Source organism: Bactrocera latifrons, unplaced genomic scaffold (assembly GCF_001853355.1).
Source record: "Bactrocera latifrons isolate USDA-ARS-PBARC rearing strain unplaced genomic scaffold, ASM185335v1 scaffold_8, whole genome shotgun sequence".
NCBI lineage: Eukaryota > Metazoa > Arthropoda > Insecta > Diptera > Tephritidae > Bactrocera > Bactrocera latifrons.
In genome coordinates, this window is record NW_017537489.1 from 1,253,566 (window position 1) to 1,274,302 (window position 20,737).

The following is a 20,737-nucleotide window of genomic DNA, read 5'->3' on the forward strand; positions in this document are numbered from 1 at the left end:
AATAAGAAAAAATCGGTAAATAGATATATAAAAATATATCTTTCGATATACATTTGTATTATAATTAGTAAGTAAATATTCGTACATATATAAAAATTAAACACTTTCTCGTTATATGTCCCAACCGCAACACGGAATGATGTGATTACAGGTATTCCTTTATACCTGCAGAAGGACATACAATGGAACAAAAAATCACACTGAAATTTTAATTAAATTCCCCGGGTAAATAAGTATGTATTTTGTTAAGTTAGTAAGAGCGTCCTTAATTAGTATGCCAAATATGATCGCGATCTGTCAACCAATTTGTATATAGCAACTCCTTAAGTCGCTCCACCTCAGTAGTGTGCTGCGATTTTTACAATGGATAAAACTATCGAACAAAGAATTTGTCTCAAATTTTGTATTTATAACCAAATTTCGTGTGCGGAATCAGATTCAGTTTTATCAAAGACACAAGCTTACGAGTGATACAAAGCCTTCGATGACATTTGAGAGATCGTTGAAGATATCTCTTATTCTGAACGAACTTCGACCTCTTCAACTGATGAAAATATTAAAAAGTTGAAGGACATGGGGCATGAAAATCGGTAGGCAAGTGGTAGAGAGTTGGCGAGAGAGCTCCACATCTCTCAGGAGTCCGTTCGAATTATTTTGATGGATATTTTGGATATGAAACGTGTTCTTGCTCGACTCGTCCCGATAAAGCTGATTTTTTTTTTTTTTTTCAAAAAATGTACCGAAAAAGATCTCTTTTGACATGCTTGAACCTGCGAAATCCGATCCCACATTCATGGAGAGCATAACTGCTAATGAGACATGGGTTTATGAGTTTGAATGCAAACAAGTCAACAATCATGGGAATGGAAGGTAAAAGAGCCGAAACAAAAAGCCAAAGCCGCTCAAAAATTAAGGTAATGTTTATTTTTTTCGATACTTGTGGTTTGGTGCACAATAATGCAATCAATAATCACAATGCCGGAGGGACCGACGGTCAGTAAAGAGGTCGAATTGAGGCGTCCATCGAAAACGGCAGGAATTGTGGAGGAACAATATATGGATTTTACACGAGCCACGATGGTGATCAATTTTAAAGCCAAAAACGTAATCAGTACCATCGATCAACCACGGTATTCACCAAATTTGGCGCCGTGTGATTTTTGCTTGCTCCTCAAACTGAAATTGCCGCTCCGTAGAACCCGTTTTCAATCGATCGAAGAGATAAAACAGAATTCGCTGAAAAAGCTGAAGGCCATCCCAAGAAGTACTGTAGATTGCCAATTTAACCAATCCAATGATATTGTTATCACGTTTATTGATATCCTTGACAAGAAAGAGTGAGCACAGCCGCGTGCTTAGGCTAATAATTCAATAAAAATCAACTTGTTACTAGCAGACCACTGGAAATTATCAATAAACTGAAAGCCATAAATAGCGCCGCATAATTAGCTGTGCTATTTTAAAATTTTTAGTTTATATTTTTTATACATACATACATACATATACATATATGGATGAATAACTTATTTATTTATATCGTGTGCATAAAAGTCCAGTTGTCTATTATTTGAAATTGTTAAGGTCTTTGCACTTTTTAAATTTAAATATTTCGTAAGGATTACTAACCGAAATTTTCAGAGAAGAACAAAACATACAATTATAACAACAAAACCACACGACAACTTAACGCATATGTATATGTAAGTATATATATACATACATATGTCTATATAAAAACGAAATATACATATTAATAGACGGATGTAGGGTCTTTGGCTTGCTGATAAATTGACCCTGATGATTTGTTATGAAATTGTGGCGGCTGACGCGGCTATTGGACGCCCAATAGGTAAACACACGAATTTGGGTTATGGCACAGCAGAGCAAGCCCAGTAAAGAATTATATGCATAGTAGTTAATAAGCGCAACAGTTAACTCACCTTGGGCGCCCAAACTGGAACTGTTGCCGATAACGTTGAATTCACCGTGGGCGGATCATCTTTGAAATGCACATGCTTTTTAACACTATTCCGACGACTGGTACTGGAGATGAGTGAACTTTTCCTACGACCACCGGCACCGGCGTAACGTTCGAAGATCTCCTCGTCGTGTATATAATCCGGCACGCGCCAAAATGCAGGACGTCTATATGTTGTGCTCATTTCACTAGTGACTGGCCAAAAAACAAAACGCTGACCAGACGCCTGCCTCACCTTCAGCACCAACCGACACAGCGGCAACGAAATGAGATTTTGTAAACAAAATTTCAACAATTTTACTCATTGCGAGCGAATTTTAGGAAAAAATAACTTAATTTGAGAAATTGGAAAAGATCGCGCAAAATCAGTACAATATTATGAGTAAATATGTGGCGTACATTAAATGATCTCTATATGTTTGTATGTGCGTATGTTTGCAATGAAAGAGCAAAATCAAACAAATTTATATTATTTCGCATTCGCTACAGTAATGAATATTAAAATGTGTGTCTGTGTTTGTGTGTTTGTGTGGGTGCACAGATTTATGAATATTGGTATTATATTAAGGCTAATATGGCTGTTTTGATTTTACACGCATGTATGTATATACATATGTGTGCATGTACATATGTGTGGGCAAATCCACACGCAACTTATATTAATTTATTTGCTTGATTCAACAAAATAAGTAAAAATGGGGAATCATGATCCAGCAGCTGTTTGCTCATTACCAACAAACACGTTGATGTCTGCGTCAGTGGAGCTACTTTCAAATTGCTGTTGTTGTTGCGAGGCTACTTTCAAGTGAAATATACAGCTAGTACTGCCATCATCGCGGCCGTCATCGGCACTTGTGCCTTCATTCCTCACATGCCAATTTTATATAAAATTCTTCATAAGTTGTCAGTGACCTTTGTTGAAGGTACACTTCTGGCATGTGTCTCGATATTTTGCCGTTGTTGTTGTGCCGACTTGATATTTTACTGCACAGTGCTTGTGTACTGTTTAAGGTACTCAAAATTACATAAAAGTAATACATATTTATAGGTATATATACATATTTACCGTTAACAATCTTTTATTCAGCAATAAATAAATTTAGTTGTATTTGTATAGGTATTTCCTTGTAAACCGGCACATCAATAGCATATAATACTATTTAATTAAATCAACAAACATTAAATATCATGGAAATTATTTTTAAATTGCTTTTATTGTGCAGCAAGCCACTGAAGTTACCTAAGCATAAAATTATGTACAAGCAACTGCGGGCATTCATCTGCCCGTTACTTTTTGAATTTTTGCAATTGTGGTGCCGATAATTTGACTTTGCCCGGTATATTTCGCGCCAATGCTTCTTCTTTGATGCTTTTTAGCAAATCCTTTTCACGTGTGCCGCAATTTTTATCCTTGGAGAACATGGTTAAGGCAGTCTTAGCGGCACGTCCACGTTTACCCGTGCCAGGTGTGAGCTTGACGCGAAACCTGCAAGTATTATATACATTTAGTATAGGTTAATTTCGGTTAAGTGGTCGAAGTACATATAATGATCATAAAGACCCTCATAAATCGACAAAGCATTTTGAGCCTATTACAAATTTGTTCAGACGGCTAATGTCAATTTCGGTTATATCACTTGGGAGGCCCAAGGAAAGAGGCCGCGTGTTTCAACCTAGGTCTTGGAAAGGCTGGCAAGTGGAGCAGCCAGTGGCTTGATGTTTTTAGTTAGCAGTTCATGCTGGGATGCTTTCACTATATCATACTCTCAGTCACCTGCTTGCAGCGGAACCGCTTTCTATGAGCGTAAAAAGATCACTCCTGAACTACGTCGACGACATCACAATACGCCGACCAGACTTCAGGCTCAACAAGCATACGACAAGCTCTGACCGCCATTCACAGTGGCGCCATTACAACACCTTCACCGACTCCCTTACAGAGAATGGCTTACTTGGAGTCAAACCACCACCCACTGCCGTCGAGAAACGAGAGTGACCCTTGCGGAGTTTCGTTCTGGATACTATTCCAGGTTAAGCTCCTACTTATTCAGAATATACCCCGACATATTCAATCTACAAAACTCTCTACTCTACAAAACTTAACCACTATTGCCTGAAAAACATTACACTGATCCGGTAGTCCAAGACTAAGAAAAAGCTCGCAACGTCTCTTCTCTGAAAATATGTTATAGACTAGTAAAATATGGCAAATTCTTACTTGTAATTTTGCAATGCTTGATATGGCGCCACCACTGGGATGACAAATAATAATTCGTCGTCTTCAAGCGGCTGTCCGGTAAGCGCATCTAACATGGCCACATCGGCTCCGGCAGGCATATCATCGTCATCCACTTCGGCTGCACCTTGGAAAGGTTCTTCTTTGCGCGCAAAATTTCGCCTTTCCTTTTGTGTGTTCTGCATGTTCAGCTCTTCTTCGGCCTTCTTTTTAGCTAAATCAATTTTATCTTTGCCAGCCGAATTCAATAACCTCATACGCAGTTCTCGTTCCTCATCATCTTGATCCTTATATTTGGCTTTCATCTTCTTTAGTTTACCACGCTGTCCACGCTTCATATTCGAATTTTTTGAGTCTTTTTCTTCGGCATTTTGTAGCTGTTGCCTTAATTCTTGTTGCGTTTTACGTTCTTTTTCCTCTTTCCGCTTTTTAGCGTTTTGTTGTTGTTTTTTACGTGGTGCCGCGGCCGGTATTATGGTTGCTTCTTCTTCCTCTTGCTTTACAACGGCTCTGCCGGTGGTTTTCGCTTGTTCAGCATCCTCGGTGGTCGATTCCACAACAGAATCGGTACGTACAGTTATGCGTCCAGTGTCGTGTTCAATTTTTACTTGAGTATCTGGAAAGTTGGTTGAGTCTTCTGATGAATCCGTATCTTCAGCGTTTTCATCGACTGTCTCCAATTGCTTTGTTTTCAAATCTTCTTGCAATTTTTCATTCTGTTCGAGTTCTTCATCCAAATTTATTTCGACATCTTCATTTAGCCCCAACTCTTTCAAACGCTGCTCTTGCTCCTCCAGTGCGTGTTGTTCCTCTTCGAAAGTACGCAATTTTCGCTCGCCACGATGTCGCTCTACAAAACTATCCTCCAACTTAAATAGCAGACTTAAACCCATTATCAAGTGACAGGATGGTAGAAAATTCTTCTTGCCACGTATCATGAAACTGCCAGTGCCTAGATATTCACCAGAGGGCGCCGTCTTAGTGACCTGATCGCTACGCACCCAGTACGCGTTAGTCACCACCTTGGCATCCCAAGCTACACTGTATGATATAGCCATCGTGCCAGCTTCTAATAATGTCTTTGGTGGCACTTCAGCACCGGTTGGATTTCGTATGACAACACTTGAGGCACCTTGAATTTCAGCGTGCACGTAAATGTCTGTGGGTCGCATGTAACTGCAAGCAAGCGCAATTTATACGTAAGTATATATTTAAATAAAAAAAAAGTATAAAAAGAACTTACCGTTTCACAATCAGTTCGTTTTGTTGTGCGTCTCTGCCACCAATGACTAAATAATTTTCAGAGCTAATAAACCAATAAAACTTTTCAAACCAGTAGACTTTGCGCGCCTTCGAAATTGTGGATATTATGCGCACTTCTTTTAATGTTTGCTGTGTCTTGCGTTCGGCTGATTTCAAGGCTTTGTTTGAAGCATCGATTGTTTTCTGTTCTTTCTTCGCGGCGTAGCGTTTCAGATCGTAATACTTTCTTGCATTTGCCCAAGCTGATAGCGCCAAATCCACATCGACCACTAGCGTTGGTAAACCGTCAGTGCTGTCCTCATTATTATCGTCATCTTCCTCATTTTTATAAGGATCTGAGAGTCGCAATGAAATATGATTAATTTCTAATTTCAGTTTTGTGATTGCCCCAGCTATGGGATCATCATCAGCTTGCGCCTCTTTGACCACTTTTTCAATGTCCGGCCATGACATTTGTGATGCAATGAGCGATTGAACAGCAGCTATTGCGTGTTCAACTAACTCTTGATTACAGGTTATAAGTTCGGCTTTTTGTTTATCAACTTCTTGAGATTTGGTTAAATTATCAAGACGCTTTGCGTGATCATTTTTAACGTTGGACAACTTTTTCAAAGCTTCTCGTTCTTGTTGTAAAGTTTTCAGGTCGATTTTTTGCGCTTCCTGTGTAGAATAAAACTCATCCACAGCCAACATGAATGTTGCAAATTCTGCTCGTGGTTGTCCTTCAAACTGTGCAAACGGATAGGGATGATACTCGATATTTTGATAAAAATCCTCTTTGGCGGCATCGACGGTAGTTGCAGGTTTCTCCTCCCGTTTTTGTATAACAAAACCTTTCGACACAGACGAGCGGCCTTCAGCAAAGATCCGAGTAGCTTCCTAAAAAAAATTATACATACAGAAAAATTTCAAACTGTATATATAATATAATATGTTACCTGTATTGCTTGAACCAACGTGGCTAAATCGGTATTAATATCGAAATTCCGCATGTTCATTGATTTGCTTTCCCTTTTCTTTTGCTTACGCGATTTTTTTCCACCACCACCACTTTCAACTTGTTGTGTTGTAGTTTCTTCTTCTGCGGCCGTACTTGGATTTTCTTTCTTTTCAATTATACAATTATCTAGTTTATATTTATGTAGTACATGATCTATCACTGCCGGTCCAAAATCCACTTTCGGCATTAGCAAACGTCGCAAATTGTCACCGGGTTTTGCGGTTTCTATCAAAGTGCGCACATCATTCTCCGTTAAGTCAACAGCTTGTTCTTTCGCACGATTTGAAGGATATTTTTCACGAACTGCAAATCGTACTTCTTCACCTTCATAATGTGGCCGCAGAATATACAAAATTGTAAGCTCATGGTCAGTGAGTATAATATTGCCTCTATCATAAAGCTCAACTATAACATGGTATGCAGCTTCGCCAGTACCAAATTGCAAATCAATTATGCGATCCATGCCTAGTTGTTCCAACTTTTCCAAACGTTTGTTTTTTAGATGTTTTCTCAGTTTCATACTGAAGCCCGAAGGCGCGACGTTCTTTGGCCATTCAAAAGCTGTTGTGTGAAATCGTATGCCAGACTCAATTAAGAGCACTGTTTTACTTTCGCCTCCTTGAAATCGTATCAAATATGTTTTGTTGTCGATGTCATAGATTTGATTTACGCGTTGTCCAACCAAGCTTCAAGCAACGAAAATTAATACATACATACATATATGATTCATACAAGTTTATCTAAAACTTACTTCTGCAACTCGGTGACACCACAAACTATATCATATGTATTAAAGCGTGTTTTCATTGCTTTAATTTCGGTTTTTGTGTTTCAGAATGATTTAAGAAGATAAGTGCTAATTAAAATAAAATAATAAATTTCTTGCAAATATCAACTGACACGTTTCCTGATGATGTTTCTTACTCAGCTGATTCCTATCAATATGGTAATGCCAGCTGCTTAATTTTAAACATAACAGCTTGCAAATCTTTTAAAACAGTTATTATAAGAAATGTTTCTTATTATTGTAAAAATAAGTATTTCCATTCAGAGGAATGTAGCGGGCGCAGTATTATTACGGTTATATAGAGATATACACAAATTACGCTTAAAGATCTTGTAGGGTATTGTCTATGAAAATTTGCTCCACAGGGTGACCTCTAAATTTATGTGAATTTTTGATGTGGCCACATTTCCTATGTTTCTTTTAAGTGAAATTCGCGGACTATATGTTTTGGTTCCTAATTCGTCAGCTGTGCGCTATGACACCTGGAGCAAAATCTGTAAAGAATTATAACAAAACGTCTCATCAAAACAACGCCTCCCCCTATAGGAAATAAAAGTGAAAGTTTAGAGTTTTTTAAAAAACATAAAAACATAATTTATTGTCAATGTTTAAAGCACGGTAAGCACCATAGATATATGTAAATTTGTTATCAAACCGATGTAAAACTGACTAAATTTATTCTAAAAGTGTTAAAGAATTTGAGGAAGCACTAGAAGGTCCCGACATTGACATAAATGCACTGCGAAACCTTTGTTTTTATGGTAAGCTTTAAACTAAATATGTACATATATAATTTAAGAAACGAAATAATAAATTTCTTATATATAGGAATACCTGACATTGGTAGTTTCAGGACAACTTGTTGGAAAATACTTCTCGGCTACCTAGGACCTAAACGGAGCACATGGACTGAAACGCTTAGCAAAAAACGAGCATTATATCGTCAATTCATAGAAGAATTAGTACTACCACCTGGTCTGAATGGAAACGACAATCAAGATAATACAAATACTGGACTTAATGATCACCCTTTAAGTGAGGGGCCTGAAAGCGCTTGGAACACATTCTTCCAAGACAATGAATTCCTCTTGCAAATCGACAAAGATGTTCGACGCTTATGTCCAGATATATCGTTTTTCCAACAAGCAACTGAATACCCTTGTGACATTGTGGTGCATAGCAAAGGGGAACGAAGATTGCATCAACGTGTTGTCCCTACTATGTTGAGCTCAGCAAATGTAGAACGCAAGGGCTTAGGAATTACAAAGGTAAGTTATATATTTATGATATATATTTATATATGAATGTAGGTGTTATGTGAAGAACAAACAAAAAACTAACGTAAAACATGTTTATATCTTGTCATGCTTTCCTGACTTACTATAAGTAGCAGGTAATTGCAAACTCAAATCATTTCTTATTGTAGTTGTGACCACAGTATGTTTTGACTAATACTTTTCAAACTTATAGATAAATCTTATAACAAAGCGTTCAAATGAAAATTACGTGGCAATGGAGGAAGGGCTGGAAGCACATTGGGAAGTAGTGCAGCGCATTCTCTTCCTTTATGCAAAACTAAATCCAGGACAAGGCTATGTCCAAGGCATGAATGAGATTGTTGGTCCAATATATTATATTATGGCTTCTGATCCTGATCTGGAATACCGAAGTGAGTGTTATTTAATGTTTTGTCTTCTTTTTGTTACTTAAAAATAAATGTTTTTGCTAACCCTTAGAATATGCTGAAGCCGATTGTTTTTTCTGCTTTACCGCTTTGATGAGTGAAATACGCGATTTTTTTATAAAAACACTCGACGATTCTGAAGGCGGTATAAAATTTATGATGGCAAAACTAGCTAATATGCTTAAAGAAAAGGATCCTGAAGTCTATAATAAACTAAAAGAACAAGAACTGCATCCACAATACTATAGTTTTAGGTAATTATTTTACTAATAACAGTTTTAATTTAAAAATTGCTTTCAGAAATTATCTGATTATCCTACAACACTATATTTTAGATGGATAACTTTGCTGTTATCACAAGAATTTCCATTACCCGATGTTGTGCGCATATGGGATTCTGTTTTCTCCGACGAGCACCGTTTCGAATTCCTAATAAGAATATGTTGTTCAATGATTTTGTAAGTTATTTTTTGCCTATTACATTTACACACCACACCAACTATTATCATAGCGTTTATGGCTTTATACTGTCAATTACTTCATTTTTCCAATCCCAATTTGACATTTCATTGTTGCTATTAACATTTAGATGAATTTGTAGATAAACAAATTTTGTTTTTCCTCAATAATTTCAGAATACAACGAGAACTCATACTTCAAAATGATTTTGCATCAAATGTAAAATTGTTGCAAAATTATCCGCCTATCGATATCAACACAGTGTTGTCTCACGCTGTATCTTTAAATGGATGATACAGATTGTAATTAATTCGTAAAAAAAAGAGGAAATATAATACGCATCCCAAGCCAATTTTTACCCGCCAATCTTGTAAGGCAAACACTAGTTATAACCTAAAAAATACATTTTTCTAGCTTTTAAGAATCTTCATTTATAATTTATATACACAGATTTATAGTAGCTATGCTATATGTACTATATATGAAATAACTCAAATCATTTTACTCGAAATGTTCATTTAATATAAATAAATATTTATCTTTTTAATATATTTTTTACCCAATGAACAAGTTATAAATAATTTTTATGTTTCACTTAAGCTGTTGTATTTACATGCAAGTCAGAAACAACGTCTTTGTTCGTTTTTGAAGAGAGTTTTAATAAATCTATAAAAAAAATACTGCATATTTAGATCAGCGATTCATTTTGTAAAATTTTGAATTTCCTTGATTTTGTAGCGATCTCCTAGAGATTTTTCTATCGCCAATCCGAATACGAAAAGATAAAAAAAAAGATATATGAATACAATATGAATATTCAAACTTTTTATTTTTGACAAAATAGTTTTACAAAAGTTTCTTAATAAAATTTGCACTTTCGAGTTGCTTAAAAAATCGAAATTACAATACTATCAAAAATCCTATTCCTTCGATTTTTATTTGAGTATGATTTTGAATTTGAAAAATAATAATATTAAAAACACTCCATTGTTCAATATCTTTTATACAAAATATATTCGGGGCCTTGCCCTATATTTATTCACTAAAAGTTATTATTAGCAGACATATTTGAACAGTTAATTTGCATTTGCAATTTACGAATTACGGTACGAATACGCGTTACAATACACACATCAATTTTTGAAAAATAATATACAATCACTCATCCGTTCTCAGTCCGTCTTCACTGCTTAGTCTTGATGTCACCTACTTTTTGACGCCCAATTTAGGCGCTGTATCTTTACATATGGTCTGTGCTATGAACTCTATCAAAGTGCGTGTGGGCCTGCCTGCCATACCTTTGCGTATATACTCGAAAGCTTTGCCATTGGTCACCATGACGTTAGTGGCATCCTGAAATTGTATGAGAAATGTGTATAGTGACTAAAAAAAGTAATTAGTACCCATAAGTTCTTACGATATGCATCCATTGACCACATGGCACAAACTCTCTCAGGAAAGCAGCCGCTTTACATGGACGTCCACCACGTCCCATTCCATAGTTCTGCACGTCGCTTGACCCACCTGATGTTACTTGCTTAGTATAGAAATTCCATAATGGAAAACGCCACACTCGGTCACCAGTATGCATGCTGGCATGTTTGATTTGTTGCCAGAGAATTTCCGAGTTAGTGAAGACGCCRCAAGCAGCTTCATCCAAAGCGTTACGCATCATTCCCGAAGTTGTACCAATATCCACAATAAAWTTGGGGCAAAAATTTTGTGCGTACAAAAGCGCATCGGCTAACACTAGCACATCCTCATGATCTGTACCCTGAACTTTGATATGTTTGCCATTCATGGCTTTGGTAATATCACCGGGTCGGAACGAATTGCAGCCCATAACGTTTTCGCAAAGTGGAATTAAACCACGTATGTTTACCTATTAACAACAAAAACAATAAACAAAATTCATGGTCTCGTCAAAATTAAGGTAATTACAGACTTCTGCTTACCGGTAAACGTAAACCTGCAATGGCTCTACATGCAGCCACTACCACAGCCGCACCCGTCATGTCGCCACGCATATGAACTAATTCCTGTAGTTTCTTCAAACAGAGACCACCACAATCATAAGTGATACCTTGCCCCACCAAAACTATTGGACGCTCCTCGGCCGATGTGCCGTAGTAGCTCAGCTCCAGAAAAATTGGTGGCTCACAAGAGGCCTTACCCACCGATAAGAAAGCGTGCATAGATTGAGATTCGGCCCAGCCCTCCACCTTCACCTCGACATTTACACCCGACTTACATAGGACCTCGACAACTGTTTGTGCAAATGCGGTGGGCGTGAGTAAGTTAGACGGCATTTCTTGTAACTGTCGAGTTAGATTTTGTGCAGCTGCCTTTTGCAAACCGATTCGCCAGCCTTCAATATCGCAAAGCTCATCTTTGTGCGTGTATAAATCGATTGCCGGAACGACTATACGACGCTTGATTTCTCTTAGTTCTTGATAGGCCCATATACCTAGAGCAGCACCCTCGGCAGCCGATTCGGCATGACCACAATTCTCAACTTCAATCTTTTCGGTATCAAGATACGCTAACTCCATAGCCGCTTTGGCCACAGATCTACGTATCGCCTCCTTTTGTTCATCGAGCACTTCATATGAATTATAGCCTAAACACTCCTTACCTAAACCCACAACGGCCACAGCTGAGTAGTAGGGTACTTTGTCTGGTTCAACAGCAAATAAAATACGCGCTTCACCACGCTTCGGCATCGGTCCCGACATGCGCAATACCTCCAATAGACGGCCAGCTGTCTTTTGTACATTATACCGCCAAGCAGACGGCGTCAAGACACCCGCATCCGTCTTATCGTCCTCGTCGGCATAGACGCCCAATATTAAACCACGTGACGGTGGATCGGCACATATTTCGGTTTGTTGCAATTGCAACAATTGATTTATAGCCGGTGAGACGTACGTACGTAGCTGCGGCAGGATGCGGCTAACTGATTTAAATACATTGCCGAATGATTTGGGACGCAGTAGACCAAACATTGTGATCGGCTTGAGTATACAGATAAAAAAAAATTCTATTAAAAATAATCGCGAATATTTTTATTAAATAGATTTACATATATTTTTAAGCAAGAAAATTTTATTTAAAAAAATTCTACAAATAAATTTTCTCTATGTATAGTCGATTGGAAATATTTCGGGTTACTGGCTGGTAAAGTATTACAACGTTTCAAATAGAAATACATTTGTATGTAAAGGGGTCGTTGTAAGCGAAAAGTGTGCTGGATGACCTAGGTATGCTACTGTATTCGCGACTGCGTGCAGCTTATAAAATTTCAACCCAAACCTAAAATTTCTTTTTAAAGTTGGAAGTGCAAAATTTGACAAGATAAGCTTGAAATCCTTGGGAAAAGTTCTGTTTCCACAATTTTAGGTTTGAAAACGAAGCTTTAAAAGTGTCACAGCTTGACTTTATGATCCATAAATTGAGCTACTAAGAAATTGTGCACATTCCTTCATTTGTACTCGTAAAAACATTGTAACCAACCACCAATCGATCGAAAAATAAGTTGGAATCTTATTACATGCACACTTAGTGTTCTCAAGTATTAAGTGTGAGGTAAAATTAGCAAAACTCACTGAATTTCGCTGCAGTTGATCGTAACCCTTTATAATGGAACGTCTCAGTAAGATTTATTTATAAAATATATTTAATGACCTCGCACTCATACAGAAAACATCAGTCCATACCTTCCCCAAAGCTGATAATCCCTCGCTCAATACAATGTAGGGTTTATTATAGCTATTCAAACGATCTTTGGGAGTATTACGACTTCAGTTTCACTACGTTGTTGTTGCAGCTGTCGAAAACATCCCTTAAGTAATTTCGAGCAATGTAGTTCTTGGTTGGATAAAATCCCGGTCCTTTACTGTTACTCAGACCCGAATGTCGTGGAAGCAGACCTTCGCTAACGCTCTCCCTTCTAATCATGTGCTACTTCTTTCTTATATTTAAAACCAGTCCTACATTTTACGTTTAAAAGTCTACTACAAATGTATGTATGTTTCTATGTTTGTTAGAAGGTTGTTAACGAAACTCAATCGAGAAAGATGGTTTTTAACGATGGCACTCGAAAACTACTCAAACTGCAAGATCAGCAATAATTTGAATATGTATAGTATGTAAACTTTAAGGGGTTATATGGATTTACGGGTTTCAAAAAATTTGTTTTTTTATTTTATTATTAAGTTCTATAACACCTCTAAAATATTGTCCTCTTTCGGAGAACCTGCCTTGAGAACTTGTGTGCTCGAGGCCAGCTAGGCTAACTGCGCCGTCTTTAAACGCGTTTTTTTTTCGAAACTGTGTTTTTGAAGTCGGTTTGCAACATTTCTCGAGAACTACTGAATCGATCTTCATGAAAGGTCTTTGAGATAGAATTCTTAAAGACTTGGACGAAGAATCTTTTTCGATTACAACTATTCGAAAAAAATGTCCCGAAATTTTCGCTGAATTTCTCATTTATTTTTTGGAAAAATGTCTGCCAAAAATCCAATTTTCATTGATTCATTGTTGAAGAAAGGCTGCTTTTTACCCGAGAAAACCCATGTAACCCCTTAACCGAATAAAATCGTTTCGCCGATAGGTTTAAAGCAATGATCGCCCCCGTGGTAAGTGACAATGAATTTAATCCTTTAGTTATCCTTAAGTGTAATGTATTTTAGAATACTTTCTAGAATCTGTATTAATAAAAAGACAGTTCCTTATGTTTTACAACACATATCGTATTACAATGTATGTTACCATTTCTATAACAAAATTGCTTTCTTTGAATATAAATTATATGATAATGGTATTGGATGGCTAAGTCTCTGACAGAAGTGGCATTGTTTAACGAAACGATATAGCTCAAGAAGCTTGCCGCGCTTTCGTAGTCTCACGATCACCTACTTTTTTTGCTTCAATTTTGGTTCCGTATCCTTACAGATTGTCTGCGCTATAAATTCAATCAATGTGCGTGTGGGCCTGCCCGCCATACCTTTGCGTATGTACTCAAAAGTTTTACCATTGGTTACCATGACATTAGTGACATCCTGAAAAATTTAGATATATACTAAAGTCTTATTTAATTATGCGATTATCTTACGATATGTATCCATTGTCCACACGGTACAAATTCTCTCAAGAAAGCAGCTGCTTTGCATGGACGTCCACCACGAGCAATACCATAATTTTGCACATCGGTCGCTCCGCCCGCTCTTACACACTTCGAATAGTACTCCCACAAGGGAAAACGCCACACTCGGTCACCAGTATGCATGCTGGCATGTTTGATTTGTTGCCAGAGAATTTCCGAGTTAGTGAAGACGCCRCAAGCAGCTTCATCCAAAGCGTTACGCATCATTCCCGAAGTTGTACCAATATCCACAATAAAYTTGGGGCAAAAATTTTGTGCGTACAAAAGCGCATCGGCTAACACTAGCACATCCTCATGATTTGTACCCTGAATTTCGATATATTTTCCATTCATAGTTTTAGTGCAATCGCAGGGACGGAAGGAGTTGCAACCAATTACATTTTCACATAATGGTATCAGACCTCGTATATTCACCTGGCATTACCAAAATTTTATACAAAAGTACAATTAGTGATCGAGCATTACTTACCGGTAAACGTAAACCCGCAATCGCTCTACAAGCAGCCACTACTACGGCCGCGCCAGTCATATCGCCACGCATATGCACTAGTTCCTGTAACTCCTTTAAGCAAAGACCACCGCTGTCATAGGTGATGCCTTGCCCCACCAAAACTATTGGACGCTCCTCGGCCGATGTGCCGTAGTAGCTCAGCTCTAGAAAAATTGGTGGCTCACAAGAAGCCTTACCTACCGACAAGAAAGCGTGCATTGACTGTGACACCGCCCAACCTTCCACTTTCACCTCGACATTTACACCCGACTTACAAAGCACTTCGACTACAGTCTGTGCAAAAGCGGTGGGTGTAAGCATATTGGAAGGCATTTCCTGCAGTTGCCTAGTAAGATTTTGTGCCGCCGCCTTTTGCAAACCAATTCGCCAACCTTCAATATCACAAATTTCATCTTTGTGCGTGTACAAATCGATGGTGGGTATGCTAATGCGTTTCTTAGGATCCTTTAACTCCTGATACGCCCATATGCCCAGTGCAGCACCCTCGGCAGCCGATTCGGCGTGACCACAATTTTCAATTTCAATGCTATAGGTGTCAAGATAAGCCAGCTCCATACAAGCATTTGCCACCGATCTTCGTATCGCTTCCTTTTGTTCGTCAACCACTTCGTATGAATTATAACCTAAACATTCCTTACCTAAACCCACAATAGCAACAGCCGAGTAGTAGGGTACCTTCTCCGGTTCGATTGCAAATAAAATACGCGTTTCGCCGCGCTTAGGCATAGGGCCCGATTTGCGCAGCACATCCAACATACGGCCGCCAGTTTTCTGCACATTGTAGCGCCAGGCAGACGGTGTTAAGATGCCAGTGTCGTATTTGTTCTCCTCATCGGCGTAGACACCCAAAATTAGGCCACGCGTAGGCGGGTCTGCACATATCTCTGTTTGTTGCAACTGGAGCGTCTGATTTACCATTGGCGAGGTGTACATACGGATCTGCGGCAGTATGCGGTTTATAGTTTTGGCAACATTGCCCAACGATTTGGAACGTACAAGACTAAACATGGTCATTAACTTCTGTGTGTGCAGTTGGGATAAAATCGTATTAAATATAATCGCGAATTATTTTTATAAAAATGGATTTCTGTTTTTTTTTTAAGCAAGAAAATCGTACGTTAAAAATGCTACAAATAAATTTTCTCTATGTGTAGTCGATTGGAAATATTTCATTTTATGACTAGTAAAATATTATTTTAACTGAAAGGATTTTATATGAAGTATTGGAAGCTTTTATAGCTATAAAGTGTGCAAATTAGAAGCGGAGTAAGTTCTATTGCTAACCAAAGTTTAAAATATTGTTTTTAAGTTACGGTGAATTACGGAAAAAGTTCCAGTTTGCACACAACTAGATGAGTATGTTATACTGATTGGATCTGAACAATTTTTTCGAAGATTGCACAAATGATAAAAGGTATCTCGCTAAATGACAGAAGTACTTCATAGAAGCAGTTGATTCCGATCGCTTAATTTATAGAGGTGTATGCCCGATATGGGTGGTTCCATCAAAGAAACAGCTTATTTGTGAGAAAAGTACGAGTGCGAAATTTCAGATCGATATCTCTAAAACTGAGTTACTAGTTCGGGTATATACAGACACGCAGAGAGACAAGTTTAAATCGACCCAGCTCGTCGTACTGATCATTTACATATATTTTATAGAGTCTCCAACGTTTTGTTCTAAGTATTAAAAGCTTCGTGTCAAACTGAATATACACTGTTCAGAGTATAAAAATGCAGTATCGGTCTTATTCTTGTTTTTGGAAGTAGAATCGTAAAGATGCTGTAATATATGTATATAATATATGTTATATTACTTCTCTTCTGATAAAGAACATAAATTTGTCGAGACAGAAAGTCGTTTTTTCAGGAGCCACGTTGAAGTGCCCCTAAATCGGCTACCACGGAGGATCACATGGCAGAAGTGCATGGTTGTGTAAAGATAGCCCTTGAATGAAAAAGCGCGAGATGAGCTATTGTCTTAGGACTAAGTTGATCGTATACAGCATGAAATAATGACATATTGGACATGAGAAAGCTGTCGGCGTAGTCACTAGTGCTCCAGACAAGCACTACCGAAAGGCAAGAATGTTGTTTTATAACATACAGCGATACCTACTTGCATCTATAAGGAACGCACAAAAAGGAGAAACTGTCGAAACAGTGGACTATACTAATCGAAACTGCATCGAAGGTAGAAAAGTCTACCGTATCATCGACTACTAGGAGAAAGGCAAAACTAGCATAGAGCTCTACTATGCCGTATTATGGGAATATTCGTTGATGGCTTCGGAAAGGACCAGAATTTCAATTTTACGTTTATTTAGAACTGGCAACATAGATATACATTGTGACAAAAAGGTACTCGAAAATTGCAAATAAATGTATACACTTATGCCAACGATTTTTCCAGGCCTCGAAATGAAAATGGGATGGCTTTTAGCTCCTTCAACGAATTTTGTTTTATCTCTTCGATCGACTAAAAATTGGTTGCAAAGGGAGTGGCAATTTCAGTTTGCCAAATCTGGTGAATACGGTAGTTGATCGATGGTATTTATTGCGTTTCTGGCTTTAAATTCGGCCGCAATTGTTGCGATGGTGCATTATTATCGTGTAAAATGCATGCATTATTCTTTCACAACTCCCTATTGTCCATCTGTCTCTCCTACAAACATTCATGATGCACCAAACCGCGAATATCGAAAAAAACAATGAAGATCACCTTGATTTTGGTCGGCTTTGGCGTTGTTTTCTTTTCCTCCATTCATCGACAATCATCGGTTGACTTGGAACTCATAAACACATGTCTGTCCCATCGGCAGTTATAATGCTCTCCATGTGTGTGGGATCAGAATTCGTGCAATCAAACGTGTCCAAAGAAACTTGTTTATTTGTTTCTTAGATTTTCATATTCGTGTAAAGTTTTCTCTCCATATATTAATTGGTGAGGGTTTGGCTGCTATTTGTACACCGAAAAAACCTAAATTAACTGAAGACACTGAAGATCATTGCCGAGGCCTATCACAAGTGTGCGGAAAAATTATTAAAACGTTGGCATGCGTTTTTTTTTTAAAGCGAAAATTATGATTTGTATTGAATATACAATTTGTTTTAAATAAATTTATTTTCAGCGCGGATCACTTTTGATCGTTTGATGGTATGCAAACATTTCGTATCGTTCATGACGTCAAATCTGTCAAACACGAACTAATAGCGGTAATGAACTAAACTTCGCGCTCTCTGCACCTCCCATTTTGCTGCCAAGTACAAAGGACGACATTAAAGATATGTGTATGTTGCCCATTGGAAGAACCATTAACGGTCGTCGTCTAATTTCCTAATTCCTATTTTAAGAGCACAATGGTCTTTAGGTTGCAGTGGAATATTTGTTTATCAATCTAATACCCTTCCAACACCAAATAAAGTTAACGCATAAAATGTTTGGAAATAATTGTTGTCTATATATTTATCATTTATCTTTTTGTTTACTAAAAATACAGAGAATATTAGATATTTTTTGAATATACAGATTAAATTTGTTATAGAATTGTTGTTGTTGCCTTTTACGAATTTTTACTGTTTTCTTTTATATTATTGTAAATATTCAATGATTTCTCAAAAAGATTTGCACGAAAAACACTGTCCTCATCACTACATATTACTAGAATTATTTGTTTGTATTTTTTATGTTTATTTTTTATTAAAAAAGCATTTATGGCAAAACTTGCCCATTGTTCGCATCCACCAAATATTTTATTAGTAACCACAGCATATGCAATTTTGAGTATTTGTTTATATGTATGTATGTTTCTTATATAACTTCGTTTTAAATACATATTTTTTTTAAGTTAAATTTATTTATTTATTATTATTTTTATTTCTGCAGTTATGTTTTTATAATTATTTTTGCAGTTTTTGCATTTCTCAAGTACAAATACGAGTACATATGTATGTATGTAGTTAGTTAGTATCATTTATGTAAATATAATAATTATTTATGTAGTTGCCATATTTGACTAATTTTCTAATAAATACTGTACGAGTAAATGGCAATTTTATATAAGTATTAGTAATTCATTTACTGAAATAAAACATTATTTTCCTTTAAACTTATGCTAAAACTATTTTCTGTTTTTCTCACACACTAACAATTTTTAATAAATATTAATTATGCAATAAATTGTTTATTGTTCTTATAAAGATTTCACAGTTATTCATGTTCAAATTACAATCGTGTATGCACGTCTACACACCATGTATATTTGTTGTTTCTGGGTTACATATACATATTTACAGTGTCTTGCTAATAAATATTAGTCTATAATTGATTTTTATTATGAATATGTGTATAGGTATGTGTGTGTAAACTTGCATACAAAAATGTCAAATTTGTTTCAAAGTCTAGAATAGTATTTAAGCTAAAAAAAAAGAGAATTTCTTCCATAGACAGCATGTAAGCAAGCTTCTTTATTTTATGTATTAAAATCTCATTTCTTTTTCCTTTCTTAAAAATTAGTTAATTTCGTAAATTTATTAGAATAGTAAGTCTTTTAATTTTGAAAAAAAAAAGTATATAATATTACAATCACACTAGAGCGTAAGTACAAAATCCGTTAGAGCTCATTCATGAAACGTACGTGAGCGTTATGAGCAAATTACTACACGATTGTTTTGTGTGTTGAGCAAAATTGAGCAGTTGCGAATTTTGTAAAAGAATTTTTTTAATTGCAAAAACAAAATTAATTAATAGTAGAATATATAATAATATAGAAGAAGTCATATAACAAATTTTGCTTGTAAGAGGTTAGGCCAGACTCAGATTTTCAAAAAATATAATTTTTTTTTTTTTTACTTAAGTTAGAGTTTATTTAGGATTCATATTCATCACTCAAGGGTTCACGTAAGTCAACTTAGGCACGTAAAATAATATACATATACTATATATATATTTTTTTTTGTATATATATTTTCAATTGGAACGCTACAAATTACAACGAGTCAAAATTATTAAAATTTACTTCCGAAATTCGGAATCGTTGTATGTTCGTTCATTTGGGCTGAGCAACAACTTGAAAATTATCCGGATTTTGGTTGATATGGCCTTGGACAATATGGGGTTCCAATAAGACGGCACTATAGCGGATGTCGTAATAGATTTATTGAAAAAAAAGTTTGATGAAAGTGGCCCAGTCCATTGGTCGAATCGATCGTGCGATGTGACGCCGTTAGGCTATTACCTGTTGAGCTACGTTAAGTCTACTATCTATGCCAACAAGCCAGCGACGATTGATGAACTTCGTACGAATATCGAACGTGAAATTGCAGCAGTATCGGCCGATTTATGTTTGAAAACCGTCGTAAATTGGGTTCAGCGTCTGGACTACTCACGCTTGTCCGTGGTGGCCATGCAAAAGGAATCTATTTCCATACATAATGGCAGCAAATGCACTTTCATAGTTATAAAGAATTTCGTTGATATCCCAATCCGTTTTTTTTCTTTTGTAGCGCTCTTATTGAAAATACTGTTATAATATGTATATTAAGTAAATTATTAATGAAGCCTGAAAAAGAAACATTCGACGCTTTTCCTGAACCCTGAATAAATTGTTGACTTCACTCTAGACTGACCGAAGCTCTTAAGGCACATTGAAGAGT

The 20,737-nt window shown here is 36.8% G+C and overlaps 5 protein-coding genes across 10 annotated transcripts in view; 1 reads left to right on the plus strand and 4 right to left on the minus strand.

Moving 5' to 3' along the window:
* The window catches only part of LOC108976772 (probable serine/threonine-protein kinase DDB_G0280133), a 37,467-nt gene extending 35,290 nt beyond the window's left edge, over positions 1 to 2,177 (minus strand). For all 5 annotated transcript variants that reach the window (XM_018946061.1, XM_018946060.1, XM_018946065.1 and 2 more), the window contains exon 1: positions 1,941 to 2,177. In XM_018946061.1, coding sequence (XP_018801606.1) covers positions 1,941 to 2,162 — 222 coding nt within the window. In that variant the 5' untranslated portion in view covers positions 2,163 to 2,177. The remainder of the gene's footprint in view (positions 1 to 1,940) is intronic.
* Positions 2,178 to 3,076: 899 nt separating this feature from the next.
* On the minus strand, positions 3,077 to 7,478 carry LOC108976823 (nuclear export mediator factor NEMF homolog). Of its 2 annotated transcripts, XM_018946186.1 has the most exons (6): positions 7,402 to 7,478; positions 7,229 to 7,333; positions 6,416 to 7,163; positions 5,458 to 6,356; positions 4,197 to 5,390; positions 3,266 to 3,464 (listed from the first exon to the last, which is right to left on the minus strand). In XM_018946186.1, the coding sequence occupies exons 2-6, from the start codon at positions 7,282 to 7,284 to the stop codon at positions 3,266 to 3,268; spliced, it is 3,096 nt and encodes a 1,031-aa protein (XP_018801731.1). In that variant the 5' UTR covers positions 7,285 to 7,333; positions 7,402 to 7,478. The 2 variants fall into 2 exon arrangements, with proteins under 2 accessions (XP_018801732.1, XP_018801731.1); XM_018946187.1 differs by lacking the exon at positions 7,402 to 7,478 and having other exon boundaries at positions 3,077 to 3,464; positions 7,229 to 7,284.
* Positions 7,479 to 7,743: 265 nt separating this feature from the next.
* Positions 7,744 to 9,719, plus strand: LOC108976719 (TBC1 domain family member 13). Its single transcript, XM_018945982.1, has 7 exons — positions 7,744 to 7,882; positions 7,952 to 8,025; positions 8,093 to 8,532; positions 8,735 to 8,933; positions 9,001 to 9,202; positions 9,284 to 9,406; positions 9,584 to 9,719. The coding sequence occupies exons 1-7, from the start codon at positions 7,869 to 7,871 to the stop codon at positions 9,699 to 9,701; spliced, it is 1,170 nt and encodes a 389-aa protein (XP_018801527.1). The 5' UTR covers positions 7,744 to 7,868; the 3' UTR covers positions 9,702 to 9,719.
* A 675-nt stretch (positions 9,720 to 10,394) lies between these two features.
* Positions 10,395 to 12,412, minus strand: LOC108976818 (cytosol aminopeptidase). Its single transcript, XM_018946177.1, has 3 exons — positions 11,363 to 12,412; positions 10,825 to 11,289; positions 10,395 to 10,760 (listed from the first exon to the last, which is right to left on the minus strand). Exons 1-3 carry the CDS (start codon positions 12,410 to 12,412, stop codon positions 10,614 to 10,616), a joined length of 1,662 nt encoding a protein of 553 aa, XP_018801722.1. The 3' UTR covers positions 10,395 to 10,613.
* A 1,725-nt stretch (positions 12,413 to 14,137) lies between these two features.
* Positions 14,138 to 16,247, minus strand: LOC108976817 (cytosol aminopeptidase-like). The gene is made up of 3 exons (XM_018946176.1): positions 15,041 to 16,247; positions 14,521 to 14,985; positions 14,138 to 14,467 (listed from the first exon to the last, which is right to left on the minus strand). The coding sequence occupies exons 1-3, from the start codon at positions 16,094 to 16,096 to the stop codon at positions 14,321 to 14,323; spliced, it is 1,668 nt and encodes a 555-aa protein (XP_018801721.1). The 5' UTR covers positions 16,097 to 16,247; the 3' UTR covers positions 14,138 to 14,320.
* Positions 16,248 to 20,737: the final 4,490 nt, after the last annotated feature.

Coding starts and splice junctions, on each gene's coding strand:
- LOC108976823 (XM_018946187.1), bottom strand. CDS start 7,284: ATGAAAACACGCTTTAATACATATGATATAGTTTGTGGTGTCACCGAG. Junction 6,357..6,415: donor CGTTGGTTCAAGCAATACAG/GTAACATATTAT, acceptor AATTTTTTTTAG/GAAGCTACTCGGATCTTTGC. Junction 5,391..5,457: donor AACGAACTGATTGTGAAACG/GTAAGTTCTTTT, acceptor GCTTGCTTGCAG/TTACATGCGACCCACAGACA.
- LOC108976719 (XM_018945982.1), top strand. Junction 8,026..8,092: donor GCGAAACCTTTGTTTTTATG/GTAAGCTTTAAA, acceptor TCTTATATATAG/GAATACCTGACATTGGTAGT. Junction 8,533..8,734: donor AGGGCTTAGGAATTACAAAG/GTAAGTTATATA, acceptor TCAAACTTATAG/ATAAATCTTATAACAAAGCG.